Genomic DNA, 16994 nt, shown 5'->3' with positions numbered 1-16994 from the left:
CCAGCAGGCCCAGCCACTCTTGCTGCTCAGGTGGAGAACGTGAGTCACTCACATCTCGTCCAAACCGTGCCGGGCTTGTTGACACAGGCCTGCTGAGCTCTCGGACCAGGAAGGTCCCCTAGGCCTCTACAGGGCAGGCCACTCTACTGGACTGACCATCTCCCCAGCCACAATCTGTCTCACGCAGATAAACTCGGACAGGCCTCCGGGGGAGATGGCCAGTAGTGCCCCGAGCCTGTCACCTTGGTTGTTTCCAGCCCTGGGGGGAGTATCACCCTGCTTTGCTCAGGCCAAACACCATGCCAAAGTTCTCACTGCACGGTGTGCCACACCCACTGGGCACCAGCGTCCTCTGAAGTGCTGGGAGGGGTCAGCCTCTGGCCACCTGAGAGCTTACGATCTAGTGTGTCCAACACAGAACAGGTGGAGCAGCTAGAGGAAAGAGCTGGTCCACAGACCATCCAGCCTGTGCTGAGGACGGTGGGAGGCACGCTCCCTCGATTCTCTCTCTGACGTCCACACGTGCTGAGTGACTGAAGCAACACCCACCTCCGTCCCCCGAGATCCCAATGGTGTTGGTGCCTGATGCGCACGTATCTGACCAAGACACAGAGAAATACCCCACCCACCTCCCACCTAAAACCACCACCACCGCCGTTGTCAGCCAGGCTCGGGGCAGCCTTTTTATCTGCAAGGAGACAGAGGAGGGTGCAGGACACTCTGCAGAGAAGGGGGACAGGCAGAGTCACACGCACCATGTACCCCTGTCCCCGGATGCTCTTAAGTAGAAAAACTCGGTGACAACCCTCAAAGTGACCAGCTGTCCTGTCACCTCCCCTCCACCCCTAACCACCCTGCACTCAACACATTCTGGATAAAATGTCTATTTCTTCCCGCCTCCTCCTGCCTGAACCTGAGTCCCCATGATCCACAAGATCCTTCCTCAGGGAAGCCCAGCTCAAGTTCAACTGACCTGCAGCGTTTTTTTTTTTTTTTTTGCGGGGTTGGGGGGTGCGTAGGGCAACGCCTTACCTCCCCTCGGAGCTCCTGCGTGGTGACTGTGAGAGCCACATTCTGGACTCTCAGCTCCTATCCCAGCGTGTGGAAAGTGTGCATTTCTGTTTTTATGTCCCTTTCCCTCACCTAGACTTCAAGCTCCTCAGACAAGGGCTGCTATAGTCACAGTTAAGAGAACACGGGCCCGGCCGCTCCCCTGCAGCTCCGCGGATACCAGTCTGTATCACACCCATTTAACTGACCCACTCCACTGGAGCGAGTGGGTGTATGAAAATACAGTTTATCATTCCTGATCTTGCGTGTGTTTTCTCATTCTCACCCCTCTGGAGCACTGACGGAAAATGCATCCGGGGATGGGGTGAGGGGAAAGGCAGTCTAGTCCTGTTCCGTCCCCGATCCTCGGGAAAACTACCCAATTCCTCAGGTCGGAGTTTAACTTTTACTAACAGGCTAAGAGAAGATAATGACTGACTCTTATTTCACAAAGATCCTATGTAAAAAAATTAGATGTGTGTTGGTTGGTTTGAAAATGTATCAAGGTTACAGCACCTGGCATGCGGTAGGCACTCAGTAATTACTTATGGAGTCAGTAAAAATGGAAATGTGTTAGATGATATTTTGATAGGATGCATGGTTCAGGGAAGCATACTGATCATGGCCTGCTAGTCACGCCAGCACGTGGACAGTCTGCTCTCAAGCGACTGAGAACACGCTTTCCAACCCGTCTGCACACCATTCTCACACCAGCATCTCCTACATGCACACAAGCGTGCTTCGCTCTTGGCTCGGCAGCTGACTAAACAGTCAGTCCTCTTGACTTTTAAGATGTTTCTATAACCCATGTCATGGCCAAACACAGGACATATAGTCATAAGGATAAGAAATAGAACAGAGCATGGTTGGGTACGGAAAAATTGCTATTTACTGGTTTTTAGGAAGCATCTCTCTTCACTATAGTCACTAAGAGTTCCTAACTCTTAAGGTCAACACTAGTAGAGCACTTCATAGGACTGGGGGTGGGGGGATTGGGGGGGATGGGGACAGTACTGGTTCCTCCAAAGTCTTACATGCAGCTATGGTGGGCAGTTTCCCCAGGCCAAGCCTAGGAGGACACAGGGAACAGGGAACATAGGATATGACCATAGACATGACCATCTTCCAGCCCTGAAGCCATTTATACCTAGAAATATACATGGTAGAATGAAACAGGTAATGACCATGACAACAATGCTTCCCATATGAGTAATATCTCATATTGTCCCAAACACTTTTATATGTATGATTTAACCTGACTGCTATATCATCCCTGTGAGATGGCCTGGGTAGCTTACCTCCATCTTCAGACTGGTAAACGAAACTTCATAGAGTTTAAGGGACTTGCTTAGTGCCACAATGGCGGGTCTGAGCCAGGACTCAAACCCCTGGGCTTCGAGCCTCGGTGCTTTTCCTGCTACACCACGTGATGTTCACGTCCCCCACCATCCACACCACGTGCCCCTTCTGCCACTCCAGTCCCATGGCACACCACGGGTAAAAGTCACACTTAGTTTTCATCGTGGTGCCAAGCTGTGGTCTGCTAAACCCTCCCAGCCGGCTTTCACAGCTTGCTTTATGAACCGTGGTGCCCAAGGTATTTGCATCAATTTGTTCCAAGAGGGCAGTTTGTCGGAAAATTTGCTTTCTGAAGCTCCACGTCCCTGAAACACCATCTGCCCCAACCCGCCTGTGGTTTACCACGACTCCCAGCATCATAACAGCTTCTCAGCTAAATATCACAGGATTAGCCAAGTCTACGGGGATGGAAGACAGCTGGTTGGAGAAATTCAGTCAAACCTAACACAGCTGGCTTGCCAACTAGATCGAAAAGCTCAAGCTGTGTGATTGTGGGCAACTTGACACTTTTTTTTCACTGTTAGAAAGGTTATATCAAACGAGACAGGGTTTGGGAAAGTAGTTTTGCAAACCATAAAGTATTATATAAGATTTTGTTACCACTATTCCATTTCCCATATGTGTGTGATCTGCTTTGTCCATTATCTGTGGAAATCATGTCCTGTGGTGACTCAGAACGCTGCTATTGCCTTGCCCTGTCTCCAGATGGCAAGTCTCAGGTGACCAGGTCCCAGCTTGAACCTGCTCTGGGCTTCAGATAGGGCAGCTGTGTCTGGGAGGACACCGGCCAGAAGCTATTTGCAGGAGGAACTGAGATGCCTCCTGGGGAAAAGCTCAAACCAAAGGAAGGAGGAGTCTGGCCCACAGACCCTGAGGCACGGATAAGTCCTGCCTTTGTGGTTAGTGGGCGGGGTGGGGGAGGGATTGTTAACCCCTACGGTGCCTGATGCCTAGTTAGGTTTCTCTCCCTGTGCAACCTCTCCTGTGATCTATGGAGAGCAAGGTGGGGGGCTGGGTGTTGCTGGAAACTGAGAAATAAAATGGAAAGCTCTGTTTTCCTAAAACTCTCCAGGGTTTAGGGGCACACTGACAGGGTACACTGACAGGGCTCCCCATGCCCTCACCACCCAACACTTTACGACAGGCTCCCTGAGGTTGTAACAGCTCAATGCTCTGTGTTCAGAATCATACGTGGATTTAGGGCACTTTGCAGGAGCTGAGGTCCTAAGTGAGTAGGTGGGAGAAGAGCCAGTGAATTTTAAATTATTAGGGTTAAAATGCTCGAAATAGGGAGTTCCTGGCGATCCCGTGCATCCACTGCAGAGGGCAGGGGTTCAATCTCTGGCTGGGGAACTAAGATCCCACAAGCCGCGTGGTGTGGCCAAAGAAATAAAAAAATAAAAATAAAATAAAATGCTCAACATATAGTTACAGGCTGGATGATCTTGACTGATCTAACTCTAGTTTCACCTGCTGGCATCTCAGAGGTCAATGGTGTTTCCAAAGAGCAAATACAGTGAGAGGTTCTTTCAAAAGATATTTTGTGAGCATCTATTATGTGCCTGGCCCTGTCTAGGCTCTGCAGATACAAAAAGCAGGGCAGACATTGTGTCTGCTCCTGCAGATCTTACAGTCTGGTGAAAAAGGCAAGCAGCAACCTCATCATAAATGCCAATTCACAGGCAGTCTATATAGAGCAGCAAATTCAAAGAAAGATCAATAATGAGCCCAGGAACAAGGATCATCCTTAAAGATAAACCTACTTCCCCAGTTTGGTCCAAGATCAAGCCTGTCCTCAACCACACCATTAATCAACTAGCGTAAGAAGTGTACACCAGGGTCCAGCTCAGGCTCTGAAACACATTCAAATACTAGCTGCAACCCTGGACAAGTCACTTCTCTGACCTTCTGCTTCCACATCTGTAAAATGTGGCAAAGAATGAATACCTGCCCTCCTTGCCTGAATCAAGGAAGCAAGTGTGAGGGGCAAACATGAACTTCACAGCATCCCGACATTACTTCTGCCTCTTCCCTTTTTTCCCAGCTGAGGAAAGACCTAAATCCAGGCCTCCATCTGAGCTCCCGGTTTCATCTCCCACCTCCCCAGGAATGTTCACCCCTCAGTCATCTGCTCTTCATCTCACATCTTTAACTCTCTCTTGGGTCTTGCCAATTAGCACTTCAACAAGTGCAAATCTCTAAAACAACCACCTACACAGAAACCTTCCTCATCTCTACATCACCAGCCCCCCAACCTTCCACAACTGTTACTCATTCTTCTCCCCACTACCCGACATCCTGGAACAGATGTTTATGTCGTGTCTTCTCTCCTGTTTCCTGCACTGTGGTTTCTGGCCCCGCTACTCTGCGGAACCCGTTCTGCCCAAGACCCCCGGGAACCGGGAACTTCCGTGTTGCTACACACAGTGCACACTTCGCACACCATGGTCCTTACTTCACACGGCCTCCCTGCTGACTTTGACAAAGGTGACCGCTGCCCTCCCTGACACACTCTCCTTGTTTACACTGCACATCACTGGTCCTCCTTAGTGCCCAATCGATCTTGGTTTCCTTCACAGATCCTTCTGTCTGGCCCTGCAGACTCAGTCGTCCGGGCCTTTTCTCAGGTGTCTGCTCTTTTTTTTTTTTTTTTTTTTTTTTTTTTGCAGTACATGAGTCTCTCACTGTTGTGGCCTCTCCCGTTGCGGAGCACAGGCTCCGGACGCGCAGGCTCAGCGGCCATGGCTCATGGGCCCAGCCGCTCCGCGGCATGTGGGATCTTCCCGGACCGGGGCACGAACCCGTGTCCCCTGCATCGGCAGGCGGACTCCCAACCACTGCGCCACCAGGGAAGCCCCTGCTCTTCTTACTTGATACCCACCCAGGTAATCTCATCCATTTCTATGGCATCAGCTGCCACTAATATGGGGATGACTCCCAAACCCCTTCCTTTACCCAGACAGCTCTCCTGTGTCAGATACATCTGAGTGCCTTCTGCACACCTGCACCTGGATGTCCCAGGGCACCTTAAACACAACAAAGTCATCATTTTCATCTCCTTATCCTCCCCCCGCCACCAGAAAAAAAAACACAGACCTCCCCCTATTCCTTTTCAATTTCTTATCACTATCCATGCAATTGCCTAAGACAAAACACTGGAAATCATCCAGGGAAATTTTAAGGATTTGAGTTCAGGGTGGTCTCAACGGAACCCCAAAGGACATGGGCCAAACTGGAGGCCCTGGTCCACTGAAAGACAACCCTTCAAGCCCATTGCTCTCATTGGCTCTCCCAGGATGAGGATAACCTAGAGAGATTTTAGTCAGGACACCCGGGTCAAGAGTCAGCCCCACCCCTTCCTCCAAATGCCGAGAGAGGCTAGCCTGAAACTGAGAGGCCCAGGTCGGTTGTTCAATGTTAACAACTCTTCCCTCCAACCTTCAAATGGGAAGCAACCATTGCCACCCTGTGGCCAAGTGGAGGCACTACGGCTCCTTTACGAGGCCAAAGGTTGGCCAAGTAGAGACTCCTTAGGATGTGCCCCTTCAAATAGACCTTATCTTACAAAGACTCTCCCCCGATATTTATTAAGAAAATAATCTTGGTTCTCTTTATTTTAAAATAAGAAAGATGAAGCCCAAAAGTTAGTGTTATAAAAAGGAATTTTGATATTTTTAGGTTTGGCAATACTGGTTTAAATTTAATCAGGATCCATCAAGTGGCTTGGTATCTGGGGTTATCGTGTGGTCTAGAATGGTGGGGAAAATGAACCAGTGGTATTGAGGAGACCCTCTTTTACCTGAGGCTGCTATTCTGAGGACTGAAGCACGTTTTCCGGTTGGATTCATCAAAAGCTAACATTAGTGTCAGCTGGCAGAGCCACTTCTGATTCCCACGCATCTCTATCCCATAGCTAATGGCTCTCTGAATCAATCCCTTGGAGAGCTGGTGGCTTTGTTTGTTTCTGAGGATAACAGCAGTAGCCATTTAGCTATGTCATAGGGACCAATGAGCCACTTTGAGCTTGGAGGGAGGTGGGCACTGCTGACATACAAGGTGCACTGAAACACAGCCGAACTGCACTGCTCGCTGGGGGAGTCACCCAAAATAATATCAGGGAAAGCCATTCAAGACTGGAAGCGTGTTCCTGACATCCACAGAGTGAGAGGAGGCAGGCCTACATTCAGTTACTAACGGAACCCACTTGTGAGAGCGGGCTGAAGCCCCACTATGAGAAAACCAGGTTCCAGAACAGTCGCTGAGATCACACACAGCTAATAAATAGTATGGTTAAGATTCAACCCGTGACCACCTAGAGGGCTGGGGTAGGGAGGGTGGGAGGGAGACGCAAGAGGGAGGAGACATGGGGATATATGTATATGTATGGCTGATTCACTTTGTTATAAAGCAGAAACTAACACACCATTGTAAAGCAATTATACTCCAATAAAGATGTATTTAAAAAAAAAAAAGACTCAACCCCGCTTTTCTTTACCATCCAAGCGTGTTTTCTTCTCTATAAAACAAGTTGGTGCCTGTTTGTCTTTACTTTATATTTTTGTTTTGCTTTGGGTTAAGAATTTACACATTTGATGACCATCCTTTAATAATATAGTCTCTCTCTCTTTTTTTTTTTTTTTTTTTTTTTTTTTTGCGGTACGCAGGCCTCTCACTGTTGTGGCCTCTCCCGTTGTGGAGCACAGGCTCTGAGGCCACGGCTCACGGGCCCAGCCGCTCCGCAGCATGCGGGATCCTCCTGGACCAGGGCACGAACCCGTGTCCCCTGCATCGGCAGGCGGGCTCTCAACCACTGCGCCATCAGGGAAGCCCTATAGTCTCTCTTTTTCCCCAGACAGAAGATGAGCACAAACCACAACTCTCCATTAATTACTTAATGGTTAGCAATTCTCATGCTAGAAGATGTTTCTCATACAAATTTTTTAACTCCATGATTATTTTCTCTACACTATATGCAAGGTTATGTAAAATCAGTTAATTTGGGGGCAAAGTATGATTAATCCTCACAATGTTTATAACATCATCAAAAATCTTTACAATTGTAATTAAAGGAATACATTTATTTATGAAGTTTCAAAAAAAGAAAAAAATAGAATTTACACATTTGAAAGATGCTCCTTACCAAGTCATGTTTAAGGTACCTACGGAGAAGTGAAAAATAACCTCCAACCTCTTAGGATGTTTTGGGCAAATGCTTCCTCCCCAGGGACCACTTAGAGCAGGTCAACCAGAAGGCTGGCTTAACAACGAGTGACTTAACAACCAGGAGGCTGTGTACCAGGTTTCAGGAATCCTCTATCTATTGCCTCAAGTCTAGTTGGCCCCCTGCTGGTTTCATTCCATAACTGCAAAAAGCCTTTCCCATTTCTCAATAGGCCCCTGTACAGAAGGTTCAAACCTTGCACCCTGGTGATCAGTCATAGTCAAAGTAAATAGACCTTTTGCCAAGCACATTATCACTGAGTTCCTGGCAGAAACCTCTAGGTAGATTTTTTGAAACACAGAACAGAAATGGAATATTTTCCTTGAACTGAAAGGAATAGAGTCTCAAAAGATCCAGAAGTCAAATAGAATTTATGTACTTATTGCTGCCAGATATACTTATTTTTAAAATATTTATTCAAATATAGATTCATTCTTCAAATATTTACCAAGTGCCTACTATGTGTCTGGGTATAAAGCAGTAAATAAAATAGCTATTGCCTCATGGAACTGCCATTCCAGTGGGGAGACAGACAATAAATAAGCAAGGAAACAAACATTCATTATAAATTTTTTAAATGCTATAAAGTTTTAAAAAAACAAAAGGGCTCTGTGGCAGAGAATGGGGGCCACTCAGAGAAGCCGGATAGGCCTCTCTGAGTGGATGACTTTGAAGCTGAGCCCTGCAGAGGAGGACAGGTATACGCAGAGTGGAAGGAACAGGTGAGAGCCTGGAGGAGGGAAGACACTGGTGTGGGTGTGGGGCTGCAGGGAGGTTGGGAGGGACGAAGGCAGAGTGCAGGTGAAACGGGCAAGGAAGTTGTTGGCCTTCACAAGCACAGCCTAAAAGGCATCTCAACATTAACCTGTGCAGGGCTTCCCTGGTGGCGGCAGTGGTTAAGAATCCGCCTGCCAATGAAGGGGACACGGGTTCAATCCCTGGTCCAGGAAGATCCCACATGCCGCGAAGCAACTAAGCCCGTGCACCACAACTACTGAGCCTGCTCTCCAGAGCCCGCAAGCCACAACTGCTGAGCCCGTGTGCCACAACTAATGAAGCCCACGTGCCTAGAGCCCGGGCTCCACAACAAGAGAAGCCATCGCAATGAGAAGCCCGCGCACCGCAATGAAGAGTAGCCCCCGCTCGCCGCAACTAGAGAAAGCCCGCGCACAGCAATGAAGACCCCACGCAGCCAAAAATAAGAAACAAAAAAAACAAAGAAAGTTCCTTTCCAGGATATCATGCCAATATCCTGGCGTCACCCCTGGCTCCTCTCTGTTTTTCAGTTCCTACCTCTAACCCACCGGCAAATCCTATTGGCTCCAACTTCAAATATATCCATCCTCTGACCATACCTCGCCACTTCTCTAGCTGCCATGATAGTACACCCCTCACCTGGATTATTACCTTAGTCTCCTAACTCATCTCCCCCATTGCAGTCCTCCCTCCCTACAGAGTATTTTCAAGACAGCAGTTGGAGTGGTCCTTTTCAAAGGAAGGCAGATCACATCACTGTCCAAAGTCTCCAGCGGCTTCAGATACACGCTCAAAGGAAAAGCCAAAGTCGCTGTAGGACTGTAAGACCCTATGACACGATCTGTCCCCACACACCACCTCCCACCTCCCCTTCCTGCCCTTACCCCAGTCTCATCTCTTCCTGCGCTCCTGAGTCCTGGGCTACAGCCATACTAGCCTCCTTGCTCTAACCTTATGGCTTTCGCATTTGCAGCCCTCTCCATCTAGAAGGTCATGGATCACACAGCTGACTCTCTCAACTCTTATTTTTGCCTGTCTTCCCAGTGAGGAGTCCCCTGCCCCTATTTTGTTTCCTCCATCCCCCTCTTCTGCTTTATATTTTTATAGCACTTATGACCATTTGACTTATTACATATTTTACTTATTTCTTTATGTAATGACTCTATCTCCCTTGTCCTGCCAATCTTTCAGGTTCATGTTCATTTCTTCAGTACCTAAAACAGTGCCTAGCGTTCAAAAAATGCTTGTTGACTTGACAAATGAGTGGTGAGAACAGTGGACTACAATGGACTAGGAGAGGACAGGAGGTCAGGAAGTACATTAGCATGTGTGGAAAGGCTGCTGTGGAAGAAAAATGGTAGAGTAACTCGAAGGGATATGGGATCAAAGGAGGAAATATTTTTTTAGCGGGATATATGACCCCAGTGACCTAATAGTAAGTTACACTGATGACTATATCCTATTTTAAAAGGAGAGTTTATAATGCTATGTTTGAGAGCTTATATACATCTTCAATAGTGAGATTAATCTAAGGATTATACAACTAATTAATCAGAGTAGACACAATAAGAGGAAATTGTCTTCCATGTGCCACTTATTAGACAATGAACAGCGCTGCATGCAAAGAATTGAAGAGTCCAGTAATAGTCACCTAAAATGACAATGATGATTCATTTAGAAATGATTTCATGGTAGAATAGCTGGAGTATGCTAAAACTTTACTTTTGTTTCTCTGAACTGGAATATTACCTGCTTGCAGGTGAAGAAATTTAAATCCTACCCCCAAGCTAAATGGAAGCTTCAAGAAGTAATTCACTCAAGGTCACGTTACTGATAAATGATGGAGCTGCCGGTTAAATCCAGATATCTTTGGGAACAGTTTATGTTAAATGTGCATTAAAATTGTGTGTGTGTGTGTGTGTGTGTGTATATATATATATATATATATATATCGTATTCTTTCTATAAAAATTAGAAAGAAAAACTTTCTAACTTGGTCCTTCATAACAAAATACTAAAATAAATGTTGAAGGGATATGGAAGATACCCCATGTATCTGTCAGACACCTGGGAATTAGCATGAATGAATGTCAGCAGAGACAATGCAAATAAATGGATGAGTTGAAACAATCCTACACTCACATGAGAAAATATTAGACCACCCAATAAATTAAATGCCAAAGTCCAGGACAGGGAAAAATCCCAGGCGTATTTTGTTTCCCTGTTAGCTTGCACCCAGCTGGCAGAATTCTAAGGTGACCCCCAAGATTCCCACCTACCGGTGTCCACGCCCTGCATAATCCTCTGTCTTTGAGTGTGGGTAGGACCTGTGGGCTATCACTCCCTTGAAAACTGACAAAAGTAATGAGATAGTCACTCCTATAATTATATTGTATTATGATTAGCAGACTAAAGGGATATTCTCCCTCCAGATTTAAGGAAGTAAGCTGCCATGTTGTGAGAGGGTCAGTGGCTTACAACCAACCTGAGAGTGGCCTCTGAGAGCTGAAAGGGACCCTGCTGACAGCCAGCAAGAGAAAGGGGACTTTGATCCCACAACAGCAACAAACTGAATTCTGCCAACAACCTAGATGAGTTTGGAAGAGGACCCCAAGCTCCAGCCAAGACTGCATCTCCTGTCAACACTGTGATTTCAGCCTGATGAGACTGAGCAGGGGGCCCAGCTAACCCATGCCTGACTCCTGACCAAAGGAAACTGTGAGCTGATCAATGGGTATTGTGTTAAGCTGCTAAATGTGTGGTAATAGAAAACCAAAACACAAGCCGATATTCATCCCTTCCACAGACACTGAGGAGACCCAGCATGGCTATGACGTCACATTACCCCAAGGTAATAATGAAAGCAGTTTTTAATTCTGAATTGTTCTAATCCATGCTCTTTCACACCTCCAATGCCTTTTCACTTGACATTCCCTGATGAATTCCTATTCAAACTTCAAAACCCAGGTCAAATGTTGCTTCTTCAAAACAGCATTTCCTTACAGACACCCCCATCAACTCCCAAGCAGAATAAATTACTGTGTTCTTTACTTCCATGGCAGCAGCTTGCCTGTCCATCTATCAAAGCACTGGCCATGATACACCGTAATAACTTCTCCCGGCTCCCACCCCGCAAGACTGAGAAACGTTTAGGGCAGAGCTGCCTCAGTCTCCTGCACGGTGGCCGGCACAGAGCCGGTGCTGAATAGCTGGCTACTGAGTAAAGGAAAGGAGGCTGTGGATACACGTAGGCTGTTGATGCCCAGGGAGTTGCTGTTTCTTTTCCACACAGATGATCAGGCCTCCAGTATTAATGGAAACCTAGAAAGCCGTCTCCATGACAACAGCTGGGTGACTAATCAAGCACTTTTACTGGTCAAAAGGGCAGATATTTACTGTCTTGAAAGAGCTGGTCTGAAATGGGTATGTGTATTTGAAGCCAGAGTTGGCAGCAGATGCTGGAAAGGGTTTAGATTCACCCCAGAAGGGGTGGTGTGAAGCTCTGTCTGATTTGTTCTGCCTCAAGCCCTGTGCTAGATTTGCATGCTTCTGATTCAAATCATCTGTGTTAATCCATTCCTGAAATCAAATGTCAGCCTAAATAGACAACGACTCCACAGAGTTAGTTTTACTCAATGGTTTAAAACTATGGGTAACAAGACAGAAATGAGAATCATATATCAACAATATCCATGGCATTCCCAGGACCCCCAAAGCAGATAGCTGTTTTAGAAAATTATAGACTCAGACAAAATTATACAAAATCAATGCACAGGAAATAGTATTTTCTGGGTGTGTGTTTTGACAAAACTCAGAGAAAGAATTCATGTTTTTCCTTAGGCCCCACTCCTGTGGGCAAACACTTGAAGTGCTCTTTTGTGTTCAGACTAAATGAACCATGCTACTGCTTTAGGGCTCCAACTCGGTGGAGAAAGAGAGCATTCAGAATCAGAGGGATACAAAGCAAGGCATGGAAATAAGGCACCTGCTCTTAAGAGCTGCTCATCACCACCTCATAAGAGCGATTCCAATTCTCTCTATAAGTAAATCACTAAACAAAAAAAGTATCACTTTCTAATAAAAGTATTACAATCATATTGCCAGAAACTTAGAGGAATTCAGGTGGCAAATGGTCTTATCACCCTAAAACAGTTAACTTAACATCTGTTATATTAAAAAAACTTTTTTTAAAGTTATTGACATAAACTCTTAACATCAGTACCTCTTTTGGTTCCCTTGGGTTTATCTGACATCATCCCTAAGAATCAAATCAGATCTTTTAGGTCCTATATTTTGAAGATCTTTTACAAATACTGGCTGGCAGTGGCTCAGAGGCAGCCAGCTGGGGACACAATTTCCCAAAGATCAGTTTGGGAGAAGACATGGGGTCTGGGTTCTAATCTTTTTTTAGTGATAATGCTAGATGCTCCTTCATTCACTTACTAAATATTAATGTACCAGATTTTGTGCTAGATGCTAGGGCTACAGCTGTGAATTAGATAAGGTCCCTGCCCTCACAGGACTTACATTCTCATGTGTATGTATGTATCTATATACTGTGTAGCATAAGAAGAAAGGGAAAACAGAAGGAGGAAGTAGAGTTTCTTCAATATGCATTAATTATTTTACTGCTAATGGAAACTGCAAACTGGCAGAACACAGTAAATACCTTCGATGCTCTGTGGGCCCACAAGGTTCATGGCCTGGTGAGCTGGATACTCTACCCGTGGCCTGGCAATGCCCAGCTGCTCCATCACACCATGGAGCAGCCTCTGGATATCTGTTTCTGAGACCCGGTCAGGGGTTCTCGGGCTATAAGCAGCTGTTGCAGTCCATCCAAATGTCAGCCAAAACACGAGGCCAGACAGCATGGTAGAAACCATCCTGGCAACCATTTTTAACCTGCAGAAAAAAGACCAAACATGTATCGATTGGCCACAACTGGCAATTGTGATGATACAATCATGTAATCACTCCAGGGAGTGATTCAAGGACCTCCCAGGAAGGGACTGCAATGAAAAATTCTTAAGGATTTGCTTAGGCCTTATGTGTCCACCCTAGCCAGGACATCAGCTGTGAGAAGGTATTAAAGAAACAGAATAGTCTGTCTGAGATAGACAATTCCCTCTGTCCCCACATTCTTGGGAAGACTAGACTATAATGGCACTTCTCACTCATTTTTTATTGTCCTTACAGCTCCCTGGAAGCTCTGCATTACGCCTACCCCACCACTCTCTCCCTCCCTTAAACCAACAAAAACAAACAACAAAAAAATTTGCCTCAATTTTGAGAAAGGGAGAGGGAGAGTGACATCTTGACTCTTCTAGTCCTGGTGAAGAAAAGGCTCAGGGGAAGGAGTTGGAAGACACAAATGGTAAAGAAGCATAGAAAGCTTAGGCGTGGTACAAGGGAACATCAATACACACAGCTCAGGCCTGCCCTCTAATCTGGGAAGGATTCTTGCTGCACCACATGCTGGCAGGGCGAACTTGGGCAAATGCAACTTCCTTCTCTGCAAAAAGGGATGAGAAAAGCATCCGTCTTATAGGGTTACTCTGAGGTTAAGTGTGAGGGCACATGTAAGAGGACTGAAAACAATGCCAGACACACAGCCACCCAGATTGCTATTATTATGTCGGCAATATTGCCTTACTGTTCCGGAGGATCGAATTTGGGGAATCGAAGGGTGATGAGAGAGAAAACAGAACAGGTGAAGGAGACTGAAGAAACCTAGTCTGGGGAGTCACCTGTCCTGAATGTTGGCTTCCACGCAACCAGAAGCCTGCAGAACAAGAGAACAAATATTCACGCAAATTCCCTCTGCAGCTGCTGAACGTTAGGGTGGAGACTGCAGGCAGTGGCTATGCAAACCCTCTTTTGACCACCCTTCTATGGGAGCGCGCGGAGGTGGGGGGTGGGGGGAGAAGGTGGTGGCGGCATGCATTTCTTCCCTGAAACCGAAATATTTATAATCCCCAATATCTACTTCTGTAAAGGAAAGGCTTTTTAAAAAGCCACTCAGATGTAAAACCCTGTACTACAAAGAGCTGAGACAGCAAAGCCTGCAAAATCTGACGAAAAAGGCCAGAGGCAGACACCAGCCTCTCCGGCCATCTCCATCTTTCCCTCCTCCGCTCTGAATGCAGGATGTCTTTGTTTCATTTACACCCCCAGCCAACAGCGTTCTGATTTGATCTCCTTCCTCGGTACTCTTTCCCTCTTATTTAGAGCCGAACCTCCGGTTCCCACACCCATCCTTTGTCTACCCCCAGCCTCCAGCTCAAGGATTTCAGCCCGACGCCCTCCCCCACTCCCGATCGTGAAGAGCCTGTTGGTCTGGGTGGGCGTCAGGAGGTCGAGCCGGCCTCAGCGCAGCACTCACCGAGCGGCAGCCGGAGGAGCCTGCTGCGGTCTGGGCCTCGGTGGGGGTCGGGCGCGAAGCGGGGAGATCTGGGTCTCTGGTGCGTCACCTCCCTCCTCGTCTTAGCCCCGCCCCGTCCCTCCTCCAGCAGGTGGAGGTCGCCTGGCCAGGACTCCCCAGAACTCAAACTCAGATGCTGGGGCCTTCCGTCCACGCATTCCACATACACATCTCACAGAGACCCTCTTCCTCTATCGACCCCTGTGTAAGTAATTAACCTTTTCTCAAGCAATTATCCAAACAATGTGCCAGATCGCCTCGCCATTTCTGTCTTTCGTTCTCAATAGCACACCTTCCAGCTTTTTAGAAGTGTTTTAGCTTGAAGAGAAAAGCAGCACTGGGGCAATAGAAGAGACAAAAGTTGAAGAGGCCTTAAGAGCTTTTAATGATGGCAATGATTAGGTAAATCATGAGGGCTTTCAGAAGCCTTTTCATTGAGCAGGAAACCTATGGGGATATTTAATACAAGCTGATAGAAATTTCCGTTAAAGTGATAAACCAAAACCACGTGAAAACCGCTAGGAATATTAGTTCTGAGAGCTACTTCTAAATTTCCACACCAACAACTATCAAGTAAGATTCCTTTTGCTGGAAGAGAAACCATACTCCCTGCACATTGCGGAAATGTATCCAGGTAGATCCAGAATACCTTCTGTAAAAGATTTATAGGGCAACTTTGAACATTTGAATTTTGTTCAAACACAAGAATTGAAATGGAAAACCATACAATGAATATAAGTACTTAAATTTCTTTCGTCAAGCCTGGGGATTGAGGGACTTCCCTGGCGGTCCAGCGGTTAAGACTCCCCCTTCCAATGCAGAGGGTGCGGGGTTCAATCCCTGGTTGGGGAGCTAAGATCCCATATGTCTCTGTGGCCAAAAAACCAAAACATAAAACAGAAGCAATATTGTAACAAATTCAACAAAAGACTTTAAAAATGGTCCACATTAAAGAAAAAATCTTTAAAAAAAAAAAAAAAAAAGACTGGGGATGAGTAAAGTACCTGGAGGTCCAGGAATAAGTACCTTGAGGAGGTTAGAATCCAGAACTCTGTACATACCCTAGCTCCATTCCCCAGATCCATTATCATCTACAGCAACTTTATGCAATGAAGAGGGGGCCTGCAAAATTCATCCATGGCCTTTTGGTTTGAAGCCAACCTCCTTCCTGGCACCTTTTCTTCCATGGATGCTCTTCCGTTTCCAGCTTTTTGTTTCAGTGCATGCTAAATCAGCTGGACAAATATTGTCTATTGGTTCTAGGCTCAAAAGACCATGCTGGGGTTTAATATTTATTATTCACACATACTGAGGTTTTATTCAATTCTGAATTTTAAATTAATGTTGTTTCACTGTTATATTCATTTTGTGCTTGGAAAAATGGAGAAGCCGTTATTACAATTTACCACCTTCGTGCTGAATGGAAATTTGACTGAAATACACTAAATTGTTTATGCTTCATATGAAATTTGATTTTCTAAAAACATCTATTATATGTCCTGGGCTTGATGATTTTCAAAATCCTATATCAAGTTTTTAGTGATTTTAGAAAATTGCCAAGCAGTCTATTAAGTTCTATGTATAAGTGTATTGTTTGTTGCTCATAATAATCAAATTAATATTATTAATTTATTTACTTGTAAGAACAAAGTAAAAATAGTTTTTGGAGTTACTACACATGTCCAGACACTTTAACTTTGTTAAGTATGTTTGTATATCATTTGATCAAATATCCCCATGAGATTGGTAACATTATCTCTATTTTTTATAAGAAAAAAATGAAAGCAGGAATATTAAATCAAGTCTAAAACTCAGCTTTCATGACTCTCCAATTACCTCATCTCCAAGGTTTGCACCTTCATAATCCTTTAATCTGTATTGCAGCTTTCAGCTAACAAAAAATGGGAGTGATATATGGGTAGTTTTCTTTTTTAAATAAATATCTTTCATTATTGATTAATGATTAATCTCTCAGAAAATCCACTAATTCAGGTGATTTGTACAGTTAATTTCCTACGACTGCTTACTGAATTAGTCTTCCAATTCAACATTTCACCTACCCCCATGGATATAAAAGGACACTGATGTATTTTTAAAAGTTTAAAAGCAAAGTTTAAAAAAAATGCTTTGAACCAGACAACGAACATCTCAGAATTTATAAATATTTTCTATATCCACTTACTCTTC

The 16994-nt window shown here is 45.5% G+C and overlaps 1 protein-coding gene across 2 annotated transcripts in view; it reads right to left on the bottom strand.

Annotated features, from left to right (window-relative positions):
• SCG5 (secretogranin V) overlaps window positions 1–14864 on the bottom strand; it is a 53310-nt gene extending 38446 nt beyond the window's left edge. The window contains exons 1-2 of one of the 2 annotated variants that reach the window (XM_024732515.1): window positions 14769–14864; window positions 13056–13288 (exon numbers count right to left, since the gene is read on the bottom strand). In XM_024732515.1, the coding sequence (XP_024588283.1) occupies window positions 13056–13281 (226 nt within the window). In that variant the 5' untranslated portion in view covers window positions 13282–13288; window positions 14769–14864. The remainder of the gene's footprint in view (window positions 1–13055; window positions 13289–14768) is intronic. The other variant, XM_024732514.1, reaches the window with a different exon arrangement.
• Window positions 14865–16994: the final 2130 nt, after the last annotated feature.

The sequence above is a fragment of the Neophocaena asiaeorientalis genome, unplaced genomic scaffold, assembly GCF_003031525.2.
Source record: "Neophocaena asiaeorientalis asiaeorientalis breed wild unplaced genomic scaffold, Neophocaena_asiaeorientalis_V1.1 scaffold119, whole genome shotgun sequence".
Taxonomy (NCBI): domain Eukaryota; kingdom Metazoa; phylum Chordata; class Mammalia; order Artiodactyla; family Phocoenidae; genus Neophocaena; species Neophocaena asiaeorientalis.
This window is presented reverse-complemented; position numbering and strand designations above follow the sequence as displayed.